General features: G+C 32.2%; 2 protein-coding genes across 2 annotated transcripts; both read right to left on the reverse strand.

Annotated features, from left to right (window-relative positions):
• Positions 1–6,958: 6,958 nt before the first annotated feature.
• Positions 6,959–8,905, reverse strand: LOC124920682. Its single transcript, XM_047461228.1, has one exon. It carries the CDS (start codon positions 8,860–8,862, stop codon positions 7,135–7,137), a length of 1,728 nt encoding a protein of 575 aa, XP_047317184.1. The 5' UTR covers positions 8,863–8,905; the 3' UTR covers positions 6,959–7,134.
• A 13,640-nt stretch (positions 8,906–22,545) lies between these two features.
• LOC124920675 (bifunctional dihydrofolate reductase-thymidylate synthase-like) lies at positions 22,546–24,882 on the reverse strand. Its single transcript, XM_047461221.1, has 10 exons — positions 24,436–24,882; positions 24,006–24,363; positions 23,870–23,914; positions 23,720–23,827; positions 23,564–23,625; positions 23,396–23,470; positions 23,149–23,314; positions 22,936–23,059; positions 22,742–22,848; positions 22,546–22,656 (listed from the first exon to the last, which is right to left on the reverse strand). The coding sequence occupies exons 1-10, from the start codon at positions 24,855–24,857 to the stop codon at positions 22,546–22,548; spliced, it is 1,578 nt and encodes a 525-aa protein (XP_047317177.1). The 5' UTR covers positions 24,858–24,882.
• Positions 24,883–25,384: the final 502 nt, after the last annotated feature.

Below are 25,384 nucleotides of genomic sequence, written 5' to 3' on the forward strand. Positions count from 1 at the left end.
GAATTATGATTTTTGGGTATTTTGGATTATGAAATTCGTCTATTTTTGGATTATAGGTATTCATAATAATTAAAATAAAAATGAAATATAAAAACTATTTGTAACGGTTTTGTCATTCTCAATACCGTTACAAGTATATACATTAGTAACGGTTCTTCCTTGAAAACGCCGTTACAGATTAATATATTAGTAACAGTTCTTTCTTAACAGTGCTGTTACAGATGATGATATTAGTAACGGTTCTTTATTATTAGTGTCGTTACAGATAATGATATTAGTAACGGTTCTTTCTTGATAGTGTCGTTACAGATAATAATAATATTAGTAACGGTTGTTCCTTTACAATGCCGTTACAGATAAGTATATTAGTAACGGTTCTTCCTTAACAGTGTCGTTACAGATAAAAATAAGCGTAACGGTATTAAAGTCGTTACAGATACCTTTATCAGTAACGGTGTTGAATAACCGTTACTAATAATTCATAAGTATCTGTAACGTACATGTCTGTAACGAACCGTAATGGCGTTATGTGTCGTTACTGAAGATTAATAGTAACGATGTTTTGTGGTTTCTGTAACGGCGTTAGTCCTTACTGATGCCTGTTTTTTTTACTAGTGGAATGAGATTATTGGTCTACCGAAAAAGTTAAGTTAAGATGTTAATGATATGATGAGATTATTGGTCTACCGAAAAAGTTAAGATAAAGATGTTAATGATATGATGAGATTGTTGGTCTACCGAAAAAGTTAAGGTAAAGATGTTAATGATATGATAAGATTGTTAGTTTGTCAAAAGTAAAATTAAAAGATGTTGGTACCGTTGAGATAGTTGAGTGCAAAAATGAGGTTACAAGATTAGCAATATGAGATGTCTATTATGTAAGAAATGATAATTTTGGTTGACCGAGAAATGAGGGTAAAATCAGTGAATTAACGAGAAAAAGTTAAATAAATGTCTCCTTATCAAATTTGTTATAATGTTTTTCTTTTTTTATGAATAAAAAAATCAACGTTGAATGAGAGGAGTTAGACGACCACTAGATTGTCCTGAAGCCCCTCATGTTCAGACCATAGATATTGTCGACGGAAAAGATGATAAAGGCGATGAAAACGATAATGATGATGACGATGACAAAGTGTGAGTATTGTCTATTTCAACTTTGTAAATGTGAATTTTATTTATCCTTGCAACACAAAGATATTAGGCTAGTTATCAAAATTTCATTAATAAACATTAAAAACTTATGATAGGTAAAGGTATTTTTACACAATTAGGTATCATTATATTCTTTCAACTACAACTTAATTTAGAAAAAAAAAATCAAATGAATGAGAACCAACAAAATCTTGTTGAAGCTTGTGAATTATCAAGATAGTCAAACAAAAGTAGTTGAAATCATATCAACAAGGTAGCTTAAAGGTCAAGGCCAATGAACTACCGACCTTGAGATGTTTAGCCATGTCTAGAATATAAATAAATAAACAATTTTATAAGTTTTACAAGTTAGCAAACTATCATATTTTACGAAAATAAAAAATGCTCATATTTTTAATTCTAAATTCAATGGGCTGTCGTGCCCCTTGAGATGAGTCTGTCCTAGCCCAGTGGTTAACTGAGCTTATCTAGTGTCCGCTTTATTGCAGGGTTAGGTCAAATGCCAAATTTGATAAGGATGTGAACATCCAATCTAAACCATTGATGTGTTACAACATATCTTGAGTACTAACCATTAATTTCGATCCCACAATAAGTGAAACCTCATGGGTTTTGCAACACCTTAACAAGAAATTCTTTAAAACTCAAAAGTTACGAAAAAATAATTTCATAAAATAAAGCATTTGAAATCGTTTACGAGAAAAAGTTACATTAAAGTTACGAAAAATCATAAAAATATATATATATATATATATATATGAGGAGAGATAGAGAGAGAATTTGATGAGGGAATGACTTGACATCACCGGTTGTAAAATGTAAAAGTGAGAGGAAAGAGAGAAAAGAGAGAAATTATTTAATTTTTTCAGATTATACTAAGTCATTCCCTCACCAAATTCTTTCACCTAATCATTTCATATATATATATATATATATATATATATATATATATATATATATATATATATATATATATATATATATAATATATATATATATATATAATATATATATATAAGTAAAGTCTTGATTTGGTCAAACAGTTGCCTAGAGAAAGAGATTACACAAGCTACTCACATAAAAAAAAATGATCAGGATTGAACAACCAGATCTAGAATCTGAGTAAAATTGAAGGGAATAAAATTGAAGGGAACATGGAATAGCCCTAAAAGTGTGGACAAGTTGGTAGTTACTTATTTCAATTTGAATATTTTGATGAATAAAACAATTCATACTACTTAATAGTTGACCTCACTAGGTAAACAAGTCGGATCCATTTTTTTTATCATAAATTCGATTCGACCTTATACCAAAACTCTCTCTTTTTTTAAAATTATTTTTATTTAATAAAAAAGAAAATATATATATATATATATATATAATTATTAAATACATAATTAATTATTAAACTTAAAAAATAGTATATAAAAAGTTATTTATCTTCTTAACTTTATTTTATATTCTTTTTAATAAATATTATATATATATATATATATTAATTTTTTATAATATATATAATTATATATATTATATATATAACAACCAATTTAAATATTTTATTTTATTATTTATTACATTTTTATATTAATATTTTTTTAATTCTCTACATATTTATTATATATATTATTAGTTTAACTCTCTTTTTTAATTTGATTTTTTTAACTTTTAAATTTTTTTTATAGATTTTCTTAACAAATAGTTATATATAATAATAATAATTCTAATTGTATTAATTATTTTATAACATATATAATTATATATCTGTACAATTTTTAAAAATTATATAATATATATAACAATCTTTTTTTAAACTTAATTTGTGATATATAAATAAAAATAAATAAATTTTTTTAGTCTACATTTTATATTTGACAGGATAGGATAAATAATATTTTTATGCTAAAAAAATAATAATTTTAGCTTATTAATAAAAAGAGAAATATAATTTTTAATTTTATTAAAAAAATTCAAAATTTCAAAAATTCAAATTTTTAAAATTTTATTAGTTTACAAAATATAGTATGCTACATGAATGGACAAAATTATAAAAAATAATTCTTCAATCACAATTGGTCTAAAGACAATTGGTCTAAAGGTTAAACATGTCATCTTCCACAATTTGTTGATTATAATTATTGAAATTGGTAGTTGATTGGTCTAAAGGTTGGTTTGTGATTGATGGTTAATATAAATGTATATAATGTTCATCTTTTGTATGTATCAGATTTGTTATTTATAATTTAAGATTTCAGAGATGATTCTTTTTAGAGGTTAGTTTCTTAGTATTTTTAAAAAAATTGTAATATCTTTGTAATTTAAAAAAAAAATGGTTAAAAGAATATGAACTCTATTAAAATTGTGATTTCGATGACAAATTAACTTAACCGTCAGCATTCCAAAACTTGTGTATCACAAATGCTTCTAAAATAGACGCATCAAATTAAAGTTGGTTTTTCGAAATCAAGTAATATGAAAAGTATCCTCGTAAATTTTGTATATTTATTTTAGTTAAATATTTTCCATTCCGATTTCATTTTATATCAAACTCAAGTTTCAGTCAGAAAATGAGCTATTTAAATTACTCGACGCTCAAATTAATGTTATAAAATATTTTTATTTTGAATAATATTAATTTTCTTTCTATCAATACTATTATTTTAGGTTAAAATGATAATGCACTATTATTTGAAATGATGTGGTTCACTAGGAAAGATTATGGACATCATGATGTAAAAATATTTATAACTTAAATTTTTTTTTTTTAACGATTATCAACATTACATAAGATATAATATTTTTTTTTGTTAACCAATTTTATAAAAGATATATAATAAAATAAAAGTTACTAGTACTAGAGTGAAAGTAAAAAAAAAGAGTAATTGAGAAATAAAAAGAGATTTATCACACATATTGTCTAGATATTCTCCTTATGAATATTCCTCTCTTTTTGAATGGTGGAATCATTCTCGATCAAAACATCTCATAAATTTTCTATAAAATTTTATATCATGCTGTTAACTTTTCCAACAAATTTCAAAGACGAACATAAAATATATTATAACTAGAAGATAAAAATCTTATATTTTAGTTTTATTATTTAACTATTTCGACTTATATGATTTTGAATTATTATATGATTTTGAATATAATAATTCATACAAAAAATAAATATTATTATATATATATATATATATATATATATATATATATATATATATATATATATATATATATATATATATATATATATATATATATATATATATATATATATATATATTACATTGGTTCTAGCTAACTTCAATAATTATAATAAAAAAATTTATATATATCAAATGAACTTTTAGCTAAACAAACAAAATTGGTACTTTGAATCACAACTTTCCATTCACACTACAATAACTATGCTCATTTTATCATAAGCGGTTAAAATATTATATAATTCGGCTGGAGCATTATTTTGTTTTTGTTGTTATTGTTAAAAAAAAAATACTCATTCAATTGATTAGATTGTTAGGTTCTAAAATCACTTTAGATTGTGGATTTCTTAAAGTTAGTTATTTTCCACCATTTTGAATAAATCTGATAAATGCTCATTGTTTGATAGCTTATTTATAACTATGAGCCCATTATTGCTATGGAGTTTATTTCTTATACAATCATGAATCTTAAAAAAAATTGCAATAGCCAAAACCATCTTGAATGCGGTAAATTTTATATAAAATAATTTTGTATGTCTTGAACTTGGACTCTACCTGCAGGTTATTTGCTCAAATTTATTTATAATTTATTTTGCTCGTTAGTATATAGATGATACCTGAGTTTTGAGGCTTACTAAATTGATTAAACAAGAAATTATAACTTTATTTTCAGCTCAAATGCATAATTAAATTTCAGCTTAAATTATTTAGTCTTTTTCAATCATTATTTAAATAACCTGTACCAAGAAATTGCGGTTTTTGGAATCAAATTAGGCCGTAATTGGCTACAAATGAGATTAGGAAAGAATTAAAATATAGACAAAGTTTGTTTTCAAACAATTCACACAACACATGCTGTATACCAACAAGTGGGCCTAGTTTTGATCTTATTCTAAAGTTGTTTGGTACTTTTCAACTCTTTCCCTTCATTTCAATTAACAAATAAATTAAATAATTATATATATTCCATCAAATCATAATTTATCCCACTAATCCTTATATGTCTTATATTTGGTTAAATGTAGATGATCTAGAATATGCTTTTATTCATTAGAAGAAAAAAAAAATACATACAAAGTTTATTTAGTGAATCCATCCTTAAATCTATATATATATATATATATATATAATGATGCTTAATTTTTAAAGTGTCCGGATTGCCGGGTCGAGAGCTGTGGTTAATTTGGATATATGTGAGAGTAAATGAATACTTGGGTCGGATTGTGGGTTGACCCGCCCATAAACTTAAAACGATTAAAAATAAAATTAAAAATGCTATAAGTATGGTTCGAACTTGCAACCTAACAAAAACAAGTACAACCTTTTAACCAACTAGACTAACAACACTTTATATTTTAAATTCAACCCAAAATTTGATAAACGCGTGACATTTTAACAATATAAGTTCAACTTTTTAACTAACTAATCTATATATATATAATAATGCTTAATTTTTAAAGTGTCTGGATTGTCGTGTCGAGAGCTGTGGTTAATTTGGATATATGTGAGAGTAAATGGATACTTGGGTCGAATTGTGGGTTGACCCGCCCATAAACTTAAAACGGTTAAAAATAAAAATAAAAATGCTATAAATATGGTTTGAACTTGCAACCTAACAAAACAAGTATAACCTTTTAACCAACTAGACTAATAACACTTTATATTTTAAATTCAACTCAAAGTTTGATAAACGCGTGACATTTTAACAATATAAGTTTAAGTTTTTAACTAACTAATCTATATATATAATGATGCTTAATTTTTAAAGTATCTGAATTACCGGGTCGAGAGCTGTGGTTAATTTGGATATATGTGAGAGTAAATAGATACTTGGGTCGGATTATGGGTTGACCCGCCCATAAAAATTTTACCGTAATATTTTTTTCACGGTTTTTTATATTATCACTCGTGCAAATGCACGGAATACACACTAGTTTATATAATATTATTGTTCTTACAAAATACTCAAATGGCTAAAGAAATGAGATTTGTTTTGGTTATATTTCATGTCTTTACATGAAATTTTGAAAACAAAATAAAATGCAAAACCCTAATATTTCGTTCTCTTTGGGTTTTTTAAAAAACTTAACAAAAATCAATTTTTCAATCAATTATTTCTCAACAACCTAATAACTCATTTCATTAATCAAAATATTAAAATATCATATATTTTAAATTATTATTTTTTATTTTATTCATATATATCAATACCCTTTAAATTTTTTTACTAAAAATAATCATAACCTCCTCAAAATAATCACCGATCATTATTTTTTTCTCCCTCTAAATTTTTTAAAAAACCTTAATTAATCGAACCAGGCCTAACATATAACAATAACTAAAGTAAAATTTATGTTTTTTTTTCAATCAATTATTTTTAATTTAGTTAAAAGGAAAATATAATGTCATTATAAAGAAGGTTTTCCAGTGATACTAAAATATACAGAAAAATAAAAAAAATTCACAGTATTTTGCTATCCAATTTGCGGGTTCACGGATTTAAGATTTAAATCTTAATTTAAACTAGGATTGTAGCATTGAAATATAATAAATATTGTATATTTAAAAAACAAAACCTAAAATTAAGAGTACTTGAGAGAGAAAGCATGTGCGATGATGAGCCCATAATGTTGACTGATTAGTGTTATTTTCTAAGCGTGTCGACTTACCCACAAACATGTTTTACATAATAATAATAATAATAATAATAATAATTATTATTATAATAATAATTATGCATATAATTAATCAAAAAGAAAAAGAAAAAAAAATGGTAATATCATTTCTTGGTCGGCGGCGGCGGCGGAATTTCTACATCACCGGCGCCGGAATCGGCCATAGCCGCCACTTCCCGATCCCTAAATTTCATGTAAATATCACCTCTATAAAACTCCCTAGTTCTTGCCACCAAAATCAAAGAAGCAAGAGCACCTGAAAACGTCACCGCCGCCAATATCACAAAAGACAACCTATAACAATGAGTTCCAATACAAGTCAATTCCGTTCCCGCCGACCGACTCAACCCTTTCCGGCTAAGATCCGCCACAGCCTCCCTATCATACATCGTCCCTGTCAATTTCACATTCAACAGATAAGACCCAAGCGGGCTAGCCAACTGCCCACAGTTAAACAAAGTTGAATAGTATTTAAGTCCGAACAATTCCGATATGATGGCGAATAAAAGAGGCAATTGAGCCCCAAATGAGAACCCGATTATGATTGAGGCCATGTAGACTGAGCCAGGGATTGGGAACGCGATTAGAAGATGGCCAACGGAGGAGAGGATTAGGACTAGTGTCATCATTAAAGGTCTTGGAAATTTGTATTTGGTTAAAAGGGTTTCAGAAACGAATCCTGAGAAAATCCGACCGAAGTAGTTCCATATACTTAATAGTGAAAGAAATGTCTTGATTGTCTTTTGTGGGTATCCTAATGATTCTCCAATCTGACCCAAATTATCAACCGCGGTTAGACTCGAACCCAACCCACCAAGAGTGGCTAAAAACAGGATAAGCATGTCGGTGCTAATAAGAGCTTGAAGAATAGTGTAATCATCTCCTCTAGGCGGTTTATCAAATATGTTAGCAAAACAAGACCTCTGTTTTTCCTCCGGCGAAGCAATCGGTTTCTGGGTTTGATACTCCACGACGGCGATTGAATTGGGTTCACCGGAGTTTTTCTTCATCTTCTTTTCTTTCCATGTTATTTTCTCTTCTCTAATGGCGATTAACAGAGGTACAAAGAGTAACCCACATACAACAGTTACACTTCCAGCATAAGCAGCTTTAGGAAAAGAAACCAATTTCTCAGCAACAGTCATGATCATGATAAACAAAGCTAATACAATTGTTACATACAAAAACTGATAAAAGATTCCAAGTTCATTCGGCCGTCTAACAGTCTTCATATCACGAATAGTATAAACAAATATGACAGAAATAGCCGCCGGAAGCCAACCAATAAGAAGGATTAACGATTTCGAATCGTTACCATAAATAGCTAAATAGATCTGTGTCATAATAGCGCCGCTCAATCCAGTAAGACCCTTTAAAAGACCTAACATAACACCTCTGTTTTCCGGGAAGTTTCTGACGGCGGTGACGAGAGCGCCGGTATTAGCGAAATTCTGAGAATTAGCTCCGATACATATATACATACACATCTGCCAGACTTTGGGTTTGGCAATTTTTCCGGTGACGGCTAACCATATCATGAAGTAACCACCGAAGTTTAAGGAGGCGCCGACTAAGAGAACAAACCATGTCGGAGTTACTTCGGCGATGAGACCGGACAAAACTCCGACGTTTGCTCCTAGATCTTTGAAGAATCCGAGAAGATTGAGGGTGGTTTGATCGTAACCTAGAGAGGATTTGATTTCTTTGGAGTAAACTCCAAAAAGATAAGTGGCTCCTGCTCCGGCCATGATTAGAAAAGATGCGAAAAGTGAAAACCATTGGCCTTTGATAACATGGACGGTAAATCGGAGTAGCTCAAGGCCATTACCCATAATTATTCTCTCTCCTCTCTCTACTGAAACTGAAACTTGAAGATGATAAGATCGAAGAGGATTTATTTATAGAATTTGTGGGTTTAGTGAAATCAAACAATTTATAAACCTAAAGATTCAATCTTTGGATGAATTATCTTATAGGAATATGGTTAGTTGAGGTTTATTTTCCGATGGTTTAGGGTTAAGGAAGATAAATAATTTAATAATTCATGCATTTAAACATTATTTACCTTTTTTTTTTTTTTAATTTTAAAAATAATATAAAAGTTAGTTTAACTTATCTACTGCCTTTTTCGTCTTTCCACAACGGGAGGAAGAGTGGGCTCGGTCACTATAGAGAAAAAGGAAAATTATCAATTCAAGATAACTTCTCTATATACTATAGTCTGATTCACATTATTGCAATGTATTTTTATGATTTATTTTTAGGGAGGTAACGGGGCGGTTTAGGATGGGAATACAATTTTTACCCCATTTTAATTTTGAATTTTTTTTTTAATATCATCCCTGTCTTGTTCGATTTTTTTGGTTTCGGGGAATTCCGAGGGACACAGTTAAAAATTATACAACAAAATTATATAAATAAATTTTTTAATATAATATATTAAAATTTTATATTATTATAAAGAAATAACTTACTATTCTTATAAAATATAGTGAATAAATAAATATACTGGTGATTTTAATATATTTAATTATGTTTATGGTGTTCGGGGCAGAATCGGGGCGGGCCGGGACGGGGGACACAAATACAAACCCCGCCCCATCTCCGTTTGGTTTCGGTTCGATTTTTGCAGGGCGGTTTCAAATTATCATCCTACTTATTTTCTTATGTAATTATTTAAATATAATAAATCCGTTAGAAAAAAATCACTCATAGTCAACATATTGCATGTACCCACCACAAAGGAAACACATTAATTGCGTGTTGATAAAAAAAATTATTGATTCAGCATAATTTGCATATTTCAACAATTATGGGTATTTGTTATAATGGAAAATATTATATTTTGAATTTAGAAGTATTTTATATTATGGAATTGATCATCACAAGAAACTATAAAGGTGTGTGTGGATGACACTAATATTTATTATTTAAGACTCCTATATAAAGATATTTCATCTTAATATTAATGAAGTAAATCATGAAAAATATCAACTTTTGATATAAATAATAGGATTAGGATAAGATCAAATACTTGATCTGTATAATCATCAAAATAATTATAATTTTGTGGAAAGAAAACTTTGACCAATCTTTATAATATTCTAAAACAATACAATACATTACAATTTTTGTTTTGAGATAAAAAACAAAATACAATATGTTTCTGGTTAAGAACTTGAAAAGGATATAAAACTGTTTAAGGTAATATTGTTGAAGTTTATATCTTTGTATGGGAGTTTCACTACAAATACAAATTAATTAATATATTTTAAACTAATTAATTAATAATTTTATTATTTTTATAGTTCTCTTAATTTCATAATTTGTTTTTCTTGACTTGTGTCAATAATTATCTTATATGAAGATGCTGTGATCCATAATCAAATTATTATATATTATTATGAGAATAATTTATGAAGATAGTTAATATATATATATATAAGTCTTTTTTTAGTGACAAAAAGTCTGAATTCCTAATAAAAATTAGAGTATTATGCAAACTTTCTAAATAAATAAAAAATATATAATAAGTATAGTTATTTTTTAGTGAAATTTGTTGTTTAAACAAGATAATATACTATATAAAATGAAAATAAGAAAACTAACACATCTAGGGCTTCTCTAACCGGACTGCAAATGCAAAAGCAACTTCAATTTTTGCTCAAATTGAACGGCCCTGACCTACAAAATGAGGGTTGGTTTGATGCTACCCATACATGTAGTGTCTGAATCCAATTATGAGACATTTCACTCTTTAAATTTCTTTTTCTCACGCTTAACTCATAAACTTAACTTAACTATGGTTGAAAATTTAAAGAAAGAAATGATATATTAAATTATTATATATTTTATTTTTATTAAAATAACATAATCATCTTAAATTATTATTAATTAAATATATATATATATATACATATATATTAAATTATTATTTATATATTTTTATGAAAAATAACAAAATAATTTAAAAAAATTATTAAGATATCTAATGACATGTAAATGTGTTATATATATATATATATATATATATATATATATATATATATATATATATATAATAATTTTAAATTATTATGTTATACCTCCTAAAAAATATTTAATAATTTAATATATAATTTCCTCCTTTAAATTCTCAACAACATGTTAATGTAATATATATTTAATTAATAATAATTTATAAATTTTATATTATAATTTTTATGTCACTAGTAAATAATATTAATGTGATATATATTTAATTATAATATATATTTTAAAATTATTATCTTGTTCTTATTAAATATATATATATATATATATATATATAATAATTTAATGCATATTAAAATTATCCGTACAAAAATATATATAATATTTATATTTTATTAATAATAAATAATATTAATGTGATATATTAAAATTATTATATTATTACTAGTAACAAAATATATATAATAATTTAATATATAATTAATTAATAATGATATAAAATAATTATGTTATTTTTAGTAAAAAAATATATAAAATAATTTAATATATTATTTTCTCCTTTAAATTCTCAAACCATAATTTATGAGTTAAAGTGTGAGAGAAAGGAATTTAAAGAGTCACATGTGTCAATTAATAATTGGATTAAGTCACTACCTGTATGGGTAGCATCCAACTAACCCAAAATGTAAAAATAAATGCATATATGCGTAGTTCTTGTTCACTCTACATCATATTTTTTATAAAATGTTAATTAAGTCCTTGAAATATATAATTATATTAATTTAAATATTAAACTTGTTTATATAAATTATTTGAAACATTTAATTGGTCCTTCAATTTTTAATTTTAAGATAAAAAATTATAATATTTTTAAATGTATAATTAAATCATTAAATTGTATTATACTTACAAAAATTTATCTAATTTATTTTATATTTTTACGTTATATTTTATAACTTAAATTTTACAGATTATAAATTTATAATTTTAAACCGTATGAATAAACATGGAAAATACATAAAAAAAAAAGAAGCAATTATCCGTGAAAATATATATAATTAATTTTATCTTAATTTTATTAAAGGAATAAAAAAGGATTGGAATTAAATATGTAAAGTTGATAAATATATAGATAATATTAATAAAGTTAAGATGTTAGTGTAAGAAATGAATATTCTAATAATATTTTTTTGAGTTTAGAAATGAGTTTTTGGGTTAATTCGATGCTACATGTAAAGACACTATTTGTATCCCACTCATGAAGTGACACCTATACACAAAAGTAAAGCATCATCTCTCTAATTTGTCAATTTTTTTGTCTTTGTACATGTGCCACTTTATTAATGGATACATGCACTATCAGTACATGTAGTATCGAACTAACCATTTTTTGGGTTGGAGATGAATTAATGTTGATGTGACATTTTAGGTTTTAATAATGAGTTTGTAGGTTGAAGATGGTCTTAGGCATAAATTAATTAATATAATATAATCCAATATTATTGAATGAGTAGGTGAGATCATGTTAACCTTTTATATTAAAAAATAAAAATAATAATTTCAATAATCGAAAAAAAAACATAAAAAATTCATGAAACTCAAATCATATAAAATTATTATTTATTTTATAATAAAACCCATTTTTGTTGTAGACATGGGGAAATTTGAGGAAATGACCCCAAAATAAGGCCTAATAGCCGATGGTGCGGGGGGATAATTTTTATAGCGCTGGTGACCCCCAAACATTTTTCTGCCGAAAATACCCCCGTTGCGTCACGCACCCTCCCGTTGCGTGACGCACCTGAGGGCATTGTGAAAAGTCCACAATGCCCTTACTATATAATAAAAAAAATATCAGTTCTTTTCATTCTTTCTTTCTTCTTCTCTTTCTTCACTTCCCTTCTCCTCCTTCTCTCTAAAAAACCCAACCACCGACCGACGAAGACGACGGCGGAATCCTCTCTTCCTTCACCATGTCTCTTTCTGCTGCTACAGGTATTCTTCTCCTTCTTCATTTATCTCTTGGATTGCTTTGTTTGTTAGGGTGTAGTGATTAGGTAATGAGTAGGTGGAATGCCACCGTCGCGACGGAAACCGGGTGCGTAACGCAGTTGCGTCACGTAGTTGCGTAACGCAGTTGCGTCACGTAGTTGCATTACGCAGATGCGTAACGCACCCCAGACCATTTATAACTATTACTTGCATTTCATTGTTACGGTGTCTCTCGATTGATACTATAATTTTTTCAATTGCAGCTGAAGTATTTGCTGACGTATTTGTTGTGTACAATGGAGAGTGGCAAATTGCAGCCAATGGTACCAGGTCTTTCTCTGCACAATCATGCAAAACCATGGATATACCTCAATGTACTACATTTGCTCAATTAGTTGATACAATCTATGAGACGATTAACGTGCAAAAGTCTGCATATGATTTAGTGATTAAAGTCATGTATGATCCTTCTGCAAAACTTCCCCCTGTTGTTATTGAGGGAGATAAAGATGTGGGCATGTATTTATCACGGTTGATATCGGGTCGAAGTTCGTCATCTTCGTCACCACTTTGTGTCTCATTAGTAGAGAAGTACCCAAGTCAAGATACTACACTACCAATCATTACTCAAAAAAGTATACCCGGCGTTGTTTCTCGAGTTGTTTCTCAACAGATTTTATTTGAAAGTGATAATGAAGGAGGAGGAGAAGATGATGAACGGGCTCATCATGAACTGATTAATCATGAACGCGTTATTGACTTTAATTATGAACGGGTTAGTGATTTCCAAGCTACTACTAGTCCTGCATCAGCAGTTGCACGCACGCCGCACCGGTCAATACCTACACCAATGGGTACACCATCTAGTGCAAGAGCAATGGGTACACCATCTAGTGCAAGAGCGTCAATGGGTACACCATCTAGTGCAAGAGCGTCAATGGGTACACCATCTAGTGCAAGAGCGTCAATGGGTACACCATCTAGTGCAAGAGCGTCAATGGGTACACCATCGACAGATCCTACAGACGTATCACCGACAGACCCTTCATTTGCATTGGCGTTAACTAGTGAAACCGTATTGGAAGTCGGTACGTTATTTGATACTAAAAAAGAACTTCAACTGACGCTATATAAATATGCGATGACTTATCATTTTGAATTCAAAGTGAAAAAGTCTCGAAAACATCTTTGGTATGTGAAATGTATGGATGAGACATGCAAGTGGAGCTTACGTGCTGTGAAAGGTAAGTTTTCCGAGATGTTTGAGATTCGGAAATTCAATCGACAACACTCATGCTCAGTTTTGTCGAGGCCGGAAAAAAAATGCAAACACCGGCATGGGTTATTGGGCAGTGCATGAAGGGTAAGTACATGGACCATCACCATAACCACTTGCCTAAAAAAATAATTGAAGACATGTAGCCAGATTATGGGATGTTTTTGACTTATAATAAGGCTTGGAGGGCAAGGGAAACGGCTTTAACGGCGGTGCGAGGAACGGTAGAGGATTCCTATGGAAAATTGCCTTCATACCTATACATGTTGGAGAAGAATAATCTGGGTACCATAACAGATATTCAGACAGACGAGCACGGGCACTTCAAATATATGTTCATGTCTCTAGGCCTCTCAATTAGGGGTTTCAAAGCCTTCTGTCGTCCCGTATTGTGTGTTGATGCAAGTTTTCTCAAGCACAAGGTGGGAGGTCAATTATTGGTGGCTGTTGCATTGGATGCCAATGAGCAACTGTATCCTGTTGCATTTGGCGTTGTTGATTCAGAGAATAATAACTCGTGGACTTATTTCATGCAAAAACTTAGAGAAGCAATTGGATTAGTTGATGATCTCGTCTTCGTATCCGATAGACACCCAAGTATAGCCAATGCCTTGTGTGCTGTTTTTCCAGAAGCAGACCACGGTGCGTGCACATATCACATAAAGATGAATATTAATGCCAAATTCAAAACTGATAATTGTCATGTCGAGTTTGATTTGGCTTCTCGTGCGTACACTATCCTCCAATTTAATCGGTTTTTTGACAAGATCAGGGTTAAAGATCATAGGATTGCTGCCTATTTGGAAGAGATTGGGTTTCAAAGATGGAGTAGAGCATATTTCCCCGGTAAACGATACAATCAACTCACAAGCAATTATGCAGAGAGTTTGAATAGTCAGTGCAGGGAAGCCAGAAAGTATCCAATTTCAGCAATGCTTGAGTTTTTAAGAACAACATTACAAGGGTGGTTTAATGATAGAAGAGAAAAAGCGTCCAACCACCAAGAATTTTTATCTCCAACGTATGAAAAGTTATTATGTGATGGTTTTGAGAAAGCAAGATTCTATACCGTATCATCCCTTAACCGATTTGAGTTGTATGTGCATGATAATGAGGCACATTATAAAGTCAATTTGAAGGACAAGGACTGCACTTGTAGGGTATTTGAAGTCTCCGGTCTTCCTTGTACACATGCACTGGCTGCTGCCCGTCACAGGAATGTGGTTCCTTACGACTTATGCTCAAGGTATTTAATCGTTTTGAACTTATTTATTTAACCTATTTTTAATCGTTTTATTTTCCTTCTCATAGGTATTATACAACTGTATCTTGGTTGAATGCATATGCGGAGACATGTTATCCGGTTGGTGATGAAGAGAATTGGGATCTTCCCGATATTATCAAACAACGCGTGTGTCTAAAACCATCTGTGAAGGTTAAGAAAGGTCGGCCACAAACTAAACGTAGGACATCCCAAGGTGAGGTCCGTAAGGTCCCGAGACGATGCAGTTCATGTGCAGGTCTAGGACATAATAGAGCAACATGCAAAGCAGTGATGCCTGCACCGTCTACCGCAAGAGCAAGAGCATCATCTCAGCAGCATGAGCCCTCATCATCTCAGCAGCATGTGCCCTCATCATCTCAGCAGAATGAGCCCTCATCAACTCAGCAGCATGTGCCCTCATCATCTCAGCAGAATGAGCCATCATCATCTCAACTGTACGAGCCCTCATCTCAGCTCTACGAGCCATCAACTCAATCTTACGAGCCATTAGCTTAGAATGAACTTGTTAGTGTTGTGTTGTGGTGTTAATGTTGTTTTTGTAGACTTATTACCAAATGTCTTGTGTGGAGGTGTTAATGTTGTTTTTGCATCAAGGATTCAAGATTCAAGGATTCAGTAAAGTGTATTGTATTGTTAATGGTGTTAATGTTGTTTTCTGGTATTTTCTGGTGTTTTTGTAGTTTTCTGGTGAATGTAATACAGGGACAGGGTTTTTGTACCAAGTGTTTTTCTAGACGCAGCTGCTTGACGCAGCTGCTTGACGAAACTGCTTGACGCAGCTGCTTGACGAAACTGCTTGACGCAGCTGCTTGACGAAACTGCTTGACGCAGCTGCTTGACGCAGCTGCTTGACGAAACATGGTTTACATTAGTGCAGAACCTATTACATTAGACATGATTTATATAACTGTGTACTTCAGGCATTTAATTAATTACAATAACATATATATCATAAACAACATTTTATATCATTAAATCAACCATATTACAAAGGTTTGAGATTAACATTACAAAAATTTGATATCAGTACAGTACAAAAGTTTCATAAATAACCTATGGATCTACAATTCCATGAAATAACCTCACTGCCCACTTTTCTCTCCAAGCTTTCATCTCATTTGAGGTCACTTCTTCTAGATTCAGACCTACAGTCAAGTACTCAATATACATTAGTACAAATACACCACAATCTCCACTCTTAGTTGCTTTGGGAACTTCTGACTCTGGACGTCTTGTGTATGGCAAAACGGAATCAGGGTTGAGCAGGGGAAATCTTTGTTTATCTTCAAGAGGCAATGCCTTGTCAAATATAACCGGAATCATTTGGCACATCGGTAGCACAAACTCATCAAGATTAGCATAACATCCAGGATCGCAGTCATATACGTCTACGCGCCATTGCTGTAGACGGACAACACAAAGTATCCAGTGGACGTCTTTGATGTTCAAAGGAATATATATATCATCGCATACTTTCCAACTATTCCTATAGTTGCTTTCATCGCCCAAGAAGTATTCGAAAAAGTTTTCAATGTCAAACTCAATACGACTTTTGTTAAACGCAACGTACTCAGCAGTGAACCTGGTGTGGAGCCAACAATCTCCAATAAAGAAGTTCTTCTTATATGTCTTTGGATATACCCAAGCTCTTCTTCTCAGAATGAAGCAACCTGCATCGATTTCCTACACAAGAGAAACACATTTAAAATACAATCTGCAAATCTAAAATTATTCTAACATAAATATTACTTACATCATCAGTCAGCCAGGTGAACCTTTTTAGCATTCGGCGAAATAATGCCTTATCACCTAATATAGTATGGAGCTCAATTTTGTTGTTGTCAGTGTTTGGATCTTTAAGCCATGTTTGCAATTGATGAAGAAGTTGATCGTCATATTTTAGAAGTGGATTGACGGTGATAGGATCTTTTAACTTGGGCTGTTTCAGATTGGGGTCGGTGAAATCTGGATCATTCTTCGGCCTCCTATTCCTTCGCGTGACCAATATGACTTTCTTAGGAAGAGGAGGAGGAGTATTCACTATTTCCAGTTCATCTTCGTCATTTTCGTCTTTCTTCTTCCCAACCTTTTTCTTAAAAGTCTTTTGTATAGGTTTTCTCTTCACTTCTTCTTTCTTCTCCACTTCTTCTTCAATCTCCCCTTCTTCTTTCTTCTCCCCTTCTTCTTTCTTCTCCACTTCTTCTTTCTTCTCCCCTTCTTCTTCAATCTCCCCTTCTTCTTTCTTCTCCCCTTCTTCAACAACGACCTCTTTCTCGACAACGGCCTCTTTCTCGACAACAGCCTCAACATTCTCTATCGGCGGATCCTCAACAATCTCATTCTCAATCTTCTTCTGCTCCAATTCAACATTGTCTTGCTCCAATTCAACATTATTAACCTTCTCATTCTCCTTTTGCTCATCTTCTTCATCGAGAATGTCATTCAGACCAATGGCATTCTCATCTTCTTCGTCACGAATGTCAATATGCTTTTCTTCCTCTTCTTCAACACGAATATGATTCTGCTTTTCTTCCTCTTCATTGTCACGATTGTCATTCAGACCGATGTCATTCTCCTTCTGCTCCTGCTACAAAAGTGAAAAGAATTTAAATTAAGGATGCGTCAAGCAGCTGCGTCAAGCAGCTGCGTCAAGCAAGCAGCTGCGTCAAGCAAGCAGCTGCGTCAAGCAAGCAGCTGCGTCAAGCAGCCGCGTCAAAGACATAAAGTAGTAAAAAACAGAAAGCTCTAACAGAATTACCTGGTTGGTGACATGGCTGGCGAACTGGTTGCTTAAACTGAGAATCATCTTTTCAAACCTCGTAAAGTAGTTTTGTTGATTCAATTTGATGTCTCTTATGTCTCTCTTGATTTCTTCGACATCTTTCTTTATCTCTTCGACATCCTTCTTTATCACTTTGGCATCCTTTATCTGAACATGAGATGCCGGTGCAGGTTCACGTGGAGGTGATGATGGAGGTGTTGAAGTTGCGGATGGGGGACTCATGTTACGCAGGCTACGACGCTTGATGGCTGCTTTGCTGGGGGGGATATATCATCATATTCAACATTCCTTTTCCTCTTGGAAGGTTGGACAGTAGTAGGTTCTTCATCAACATCTTCATCATCATCATCTTCAGCAACATCTTCATCAGCCTTTCTCTTTTTTCCCCCATCAGTAACTCCCTCAAACAAATCATCGTATGAATTGTTAATGTGTTCAAAATCCTCCCCACTGTACAAACTCGTCTCCTCGGAGGACTCTTGCATCTTAGAAAACACAGCGCTGTTAAAGGCAGATTGCATCTCCTGAAATGTATTCTTCCTTTTCGATTGATACAACAGTATCCTTGGGCGAAAAGGGCCATCAACGTCTTTCCTTGTGGCGAATTTAGGGACCAAGTTTTGAATGATCTCATAGCTCCACACTTGTAGTGCTAGTACAAACCCATACACGTTATAAGCAAAAGAATTAGTAACTCCACTCCCTTTCCTGGACATATATACGGACCTGTGGTGTTTCATGTCCTGGTCAAGACCCCTCATGGTGAATCTAAAGGACACCTTCCCCCATGGAAATTGGAGGAAGTCTTCAACATCTTCAACCATATGGATGATTTTGAGATTTAAAAGTCGTTTTGGGTCATATGAGAAGAGGTACTGGTTAATCAAGCAGATCAACCCGATCTTCCATGCGTCTTCCTTATCGGTGCATTTCATGAATATAGATTCCAAATCCATCATTCGAATTGACGTATTCCTTTTGAAATATTTTATCAGCAAGGGTGGACAACCTCGGCATTCATCTTTGTATTCAGGCAATCTGTCGAAGTTGAGGCCTGTAATCAATGCGTACTCTTTCAGACCAAAAGTATATTCCTCCCCATTAAAGTTGAAAATCATCCTATTCAAATTGGCCTTCACCTTCCGAACCAGCAACTGATGTAAAATGGTCCCTGAGAACAACAAGTCTAGGACTCCTCTCAATAAATACTGAAATTGAGAATTTAGAGCCCTCTCCATAAGACCCAGCGCTTCAAACCTATCAGATACTTTTTTCAAGGCTAGGACAGATTTCAATGAAATCCTACCAGGAAAATCATGAACCGTGAAGTCTGCCATCTACAAAAGGGAAAAGAAAAACAACAATGTTTGTGAAAACATTTCACAACAAATATAAACAAACGAGAAGAAAAGCAACCGTCAAAATAGCTAGAAACAATTGTCAGATGCGTCAAGCAGCTGCTTGACGCAGCTGCTTGACGCAGCTGCTTGACGCAGCTGCTTGACGCAACCCAACCCATAAACCGTGCATGAACCATTTGAAATCAAGAAGCATCCTACCCTAATTCCTAACATAAAACATGCATGAACCGTTTGAAAGCAGGAAGCAACCTACCCTAAAACCCTAACATAAAACATGCATGAACTTTTTGAAAGCAAGAAGCAACCCTAAAAACATAACATAAAACATGCATGAAGCATTTGCAAGCATGTAGCAACCCTAAACCCTAACATAAACCATGAATGAACCATTTGCAAACAAGAAGCAACCAACCCTAAAACCTAACATGAACATAAACAAACATAACTAAAACTAACCTCAAGAAGTCAATGAATGAACGAGAAGATGAAGACGAAGACGAGCAGGAAGAGACGTCGAGGCAGGTGCGTCGTCGAGGCAGGTGCGTCGTCGGGTGCGAGAGAGAGAGAGAGAGCATGAATAGTGGTCGAGGCTTATTTGGGTTTTTATATAAAATAAAAATAAATGTGACGCATCGTCTCCTACTTGACGCATCCGAGTTGACGCATCGGAGTTGACGCATCCGAGTTGACGCATCGGAGTTGACGCATCCGAGTTGACGCATCCTACTTGACGCATCCGAGTTGACGCATCCATCTTGACGCATCCGACTTGACGCATCCGAGTTGACGCATCCATCTTGACGCATCCGAGTTGACGCATCCATGTTGACGCATCCATCTTGACGCATCCATCTTGACGCATCCATCTTGACGCATCCAACGTGACGCATCCTACCAAACAAACAATCTGCATTCAACGAATCAGTAAAGGAATCAGCGAATCAATGAGGAACAAACAAACACGAAACAAACAATAACGAAATAAACACAAAATATAGTGGAATGGCCGAATGAAATGTCAATTTGTTCGAAATCCTCAGCGCTGTGCAAACTCGTCTCCATTGGATGTTCTTCGAAGCTATAGGCCGTTGAATATGGTGCCATGGTCGACGGTGCCTCTTCGATTCGTTCTTCATCGCTGAAAAAGAAGAGAAAATCTTCTCCGCCACCATTAGGGTTTCACGGCGGAGAAGACGGGAAGAAAGGGGCTGGATGAGAGAGAAACTGAAACGAAAATGAAAAAAAATTAAGCCTTTATAGGGTTCAGGGTGCGTCACGCACCTGGAGGGTGCGTGACGCATGGGTAAAATGGTCATTAAAAAATTTGGGGGTCACCAGCGCTATAAAAATTAGTGGGCCGCACCATCGACTATTTGGCCCTATTTTGGGGTCATTTCCTCAAATTTCCCGTTTATTCACAACAACAATATTTTTATTTTTGAAAAATGTCCATGTTTATTAAAAGATCAAAAGAGTGCCGGATGCTTCCTGGGATGCATGGGATTAAAAGCAACATGTTTATTTGGCCCTATTTTGGGTTCATGTCCATGCCGGATGATGTGATGCTTATGTAGGCATGTCATCCGGCACTATAATTTAATCGAGAGTGAGAAACTCATGGGATAATAATTATGTATTCATAATCAAATCATTTGGGTAGCCTTAGAAAACTAATGAGAAATTTAAGGATAAATTTGATGAATAAAATGTAAATCTTGTCATTTTTATTAAGAATTAAACGGTCAATACTGAATTAAATTGATTTTTTAAGAAATTAGAAATAATATCAAACTTTTATCATAAAATTTTTATTTTATTTTGTTTTGTGATGAGATTAAGCCACTGAAATCCTACCTAAATTCGTTATTTATTATAACAGTCTAATTAGTTAGGTATTGAAATTATAAAATAGTTATAAAGAATAAGTTATAAATATAAATAAAATTAAATATTATTAAAGTTTTAATGAATAAGCTGAATAATTTTAAATAATTATGAATAAGTTGAATAATTTTCAATAAATAAGAATGATAAATTTAAGCTTATCAAACCCATCCCATCTAATAAATGATTAAGTGTAGTACTATTAGCATATTGATTTAAACTTGAGCTTGTTTGATTTTGATTATGTTAGAGCTTTTAGTGAATTTTACTAAAAATCTTGTTGATGAAAATAAGTTGGTTGAATTTTGATTTTTATATAATGTTTTTTAATATTTAATATTTAAAATTTAAATTTAAAAATAAATAAATTTAATGAGAGATTTTGAATAAAAACCCAAAAAATCATCTAACAAGCCCTTAGAGAGGATTTTATTTATATATAATTGATTAAATTATTATTATTATTATTATTATTATAATCATCAAAATAACTAAATTTATTAATTAAAATATATTTATTTAAATTTTAAATACACAATTTATTTTTTAATAATTCATCTTATAAAAATTCTAAATTCTTTAATAAAAAAAAACTCATGAATTTGGATAGGATGTAGACATGCTAAATTAGAGAATTCAAAGCTATATATACCTTTTTCATTTTATTGAACCGGTCTGTTATTGAAGGATCACGGGTCACCATAGTATCTATCCCTTAGGACCATCCAATTCATGAGTAGCTAGATCCCTAGCCTAACCTAGGTTGAATTGGAATAAATGTGACAATGTCTTAACTGAAAATCCTTATTTATTTGGTTGTTTCTTATCTGAATCCAAGTAAATAAGTATTTCTAAATACCACAAAAGAACACAATGAGATCAGATGTATATATAAGCAACTCAAACAACAACACATAACAACAATACATTAAGACAGTTTCAAAAAATCTCAAAACACATGATCTACACCGTCATTTTCATTTCTATTTTCTGGTGAGGCTCATATCCTATGAGTTTGAAGTCTGCAGCCACAAAGGAATCTATGTCCTTCTTTTCGCGATTAATCTCCAGAATCTGAATTTTGGGTAGGATATCATAAACAAGTTATAACAGCTAGAAAAAAATGTTCTGGCTCTTAACTATAAGTGCTTATACTTACTGGAAAAGCTTTAGGTAGTTTCTGAAGTTGCTCTTGCAAAGGTCTAATGTGAGTACGATAAACATGAGCATCTCCTATAACATGAACAAAATCGCCTGGGACAAGATCTGCAATAAATAAGGCCGTGTTACAAATCATTACAAAACAGGCTTTTCAACTTTTCAATCATTTGAAGAGAGATTGGTGAGTTTTACCACAAACATGAGCAATCATGCAAGTCAGGAGGGAATAAGAGGCGATATTAAAAGGCACACCAAGACCCATGTCAGCAGACCGCTGATACATTTGACATGATAACTCCCCATTGGCTACATAGAACTGTCAAAAAAAAAAAAACATGATTTTGAACGAAGCTTCTTTATAGTTACAGATGTGGGTCTTTTATTATTTGTTTAAATGTTACTCACCTGAGCAAACATGTGGCAAGGTGGAAGAGCCATTATATTGATATCAGAGGGATTCCAAGCTGAAAGAATGATCCGACGATCATCCGGGTTTCGTTTGATCTTGTCAATAACATCTAAGAGTTGGTCAAATCCTTGGCCATTGTAGTCCGCATGCATGTCAGTGTATCTATAACCAAAACTTCAGCACATTTGTTTTGCAAAAAAGAGAAACAAACTAAACTAAACTAAAATAACAGAGAAACCCCACCTAGCACCAAAGTGTCTCCATTGAAACCCATAAACAGGTCCAAGGTCCCCTTCTTCCCTTTCTTTCAAACCAATGCTGCCACAATGAAAAAAAGAGAAGTACTTAAGGAAATGTGCATTTTAAAAAACCAACAAAAATGCTTCAGCTCAGCAGTTTATGTTTACTTGCCTATCAAGATAGTCTCTAGATGCATTTCCATCCCATATACGAATGCCCTTTTCTTGCAGCACCTGCAATATTAAGTAAAAATAAATACATTAACAAGTAATGCATTATACAACTTTATTGCACTTCTTTTTGTTGTATCTAAGAAGAAAGAACTACCTTAGCATTTGTCGATCCACTAATGAACCATAGAAGTTCTTCCACAACGCCACGCCAAAATACTTTCTGTAGAGCAAATACAAGGTTATCCCCCCCACTATGAAATATCTCACATTAGCTAAGACTTTAAAGCAATTGATATAAACATGCCTTTGTTGTAAGAAGAGGGAAATATTTGCGCAGATTGAATCGCATCTGTAAATGAAACAAGACAGAGCATAAGAAAATCACATCATTTTACTTAAGAAAGGAAAATCTAGTTCATGTAATCTTGTTTTGAGTTTACCTGGCATCCGAATTTGGACAAAGTACCTGTCCCTGTCCTATCATCCTTTGTATTTCCGTTTTCAATTATATCTTCAACCAGTCTTAAATACATATACTCCTCATGTTTCTCAAATATCATCTTGGGAAGAAAAGTGAACTTTGTTACATCAAACTTAGAAGCATCTGAAACAGCTGAATTTCTCACCCTAACATAGGTATTAAAAGAGTAGCGTATATTGTTTTCAATCAATGGAAACGACGAATACCAAGGATGAAAGACCGAAAAGTCTATAGGAGGAATGAACACGTCGCATTCCAGGTCTGCCTCAATTTCTGTAATGTGGATAGCTTCACATCCAGGAGCGTTAAGCGCATCCCTGAATTAGAATACCGATTAAAAATCAAGACAATTAAAATAAAGACAGAAGCGAGTGACTTGTTTAGCATACCTTAGAATCTCTCCACCTCCTATAACAAAAACTGTTTCGATGGATTCAGAATAAGGCGGTGTTGCTAGTAATTCCAAAGCAGACACCGTACTCGAACACATCAAAACATTCTCAGAAGTAGCAATATTAAATTTACCAGAACGGGTGAGAATAACATTTAGGCGTCCAGGAAAAGGCCTGTCAGCCAATGGAATACTTTCCCAACTTTTTCTACCCATTATGACAGCATTCCTTTTAGTAGGATCTGATGTAGCATATGTAACTTTCATGAAAAACTTTGCGTCAGTTGGCAAATCCCAGGGTAACTTGCCATCTTTGTCAATACCTAAACCCTTTGTTGCAGCTACTACCACTTGATAAGTTCTTATTGGCTCAGCATTTGCATTGAGTTTGCCATTAGATATGGAGTTCTCACAAGCCATAACTGATCAAGTTAATCTTTTAGACCTATAATAACAAACTGATTTGTGTAAAAGCCAAAGCAAATGCAGAAAAAACATTTGACTGTCAGAAATACTAAAGGAATGAATCTGTACATAAAATGTTCGTCTTGAAAAAGCAATAGCAGAAATCGATCATGACCCATTTAAGAACCCCGCCGACAGAAACTAATTGAAAGTGAAATGCAGAGAGAAATTACCGATCTTGAACCAGCTTTTGAGGGAAGATAGAAGTTTGACAGCAGTGTGTTCAAATAGCGAGTTGTGGAGTTATAAATCAGAAAGAAGATCGGACTGTGGTTGGTCAATTAACAGGCATTCCCTGCTGAATGAAGTAAAGAAGAAGATGAAAGGAGTTGATTTAAGGTAGATTTGATTCAACTCATATTCAACTTATTTCAGATTAGTTTATTCTTTTATACACGTGCTATATTCAGAAGAAAAAGGTGATAAGAAAATTACTATTATAGTTCATTTTGTGTATAAAGAGAAAAGTGTTAGAATTGAGA

This window comes from Impatiens glandulifera, chromosome 1, assembly GCF_907164915.1.
Source record: "Impatiens glandulifera chromosome 1, dImpGla2.1, whole genome shotgun sequence".
Classification (NCBI taxonomy): Eukaryota; Viridiplantae; Streptophyta; class Magnoliopsida; order Ericales; family Balsaminaceae; genus Impatiens; species Impatiens glandulifera.

Excerpts from the sequence above, each read along its gene's own strand:
- LOC124920675 (XM_047461221.1), bottom strand. The coding sequence starts at position 24,857 with ATGGCTTGTGAGAACTCCATATCTAATGGCAAACTCAATGCAAATGCT. Across the intron at positions 23,315-23,395 it reads TGGAGACACTTTGGTGCTAG|ATACACTGACATGCATGCGG; the intron begins GTGGGGTTTCTC and ends TTTTGGTTATAG. Across the intron at positions 22,657-22,741 it reads AACTACCTAAAGCTTTTCCA|ATTCTGGAGATTAATCGCGA; the intron begins GTAAGTATAAGC and ends CCCAAAATTCAG.
- LOC124920682 (XM_047461228.1), bottom strand. The coding sequence starts at position 8,862 with ATGGGTAATGGCCTTGAGCTACTCCGATTTACCGTCCATGTTATCAAA.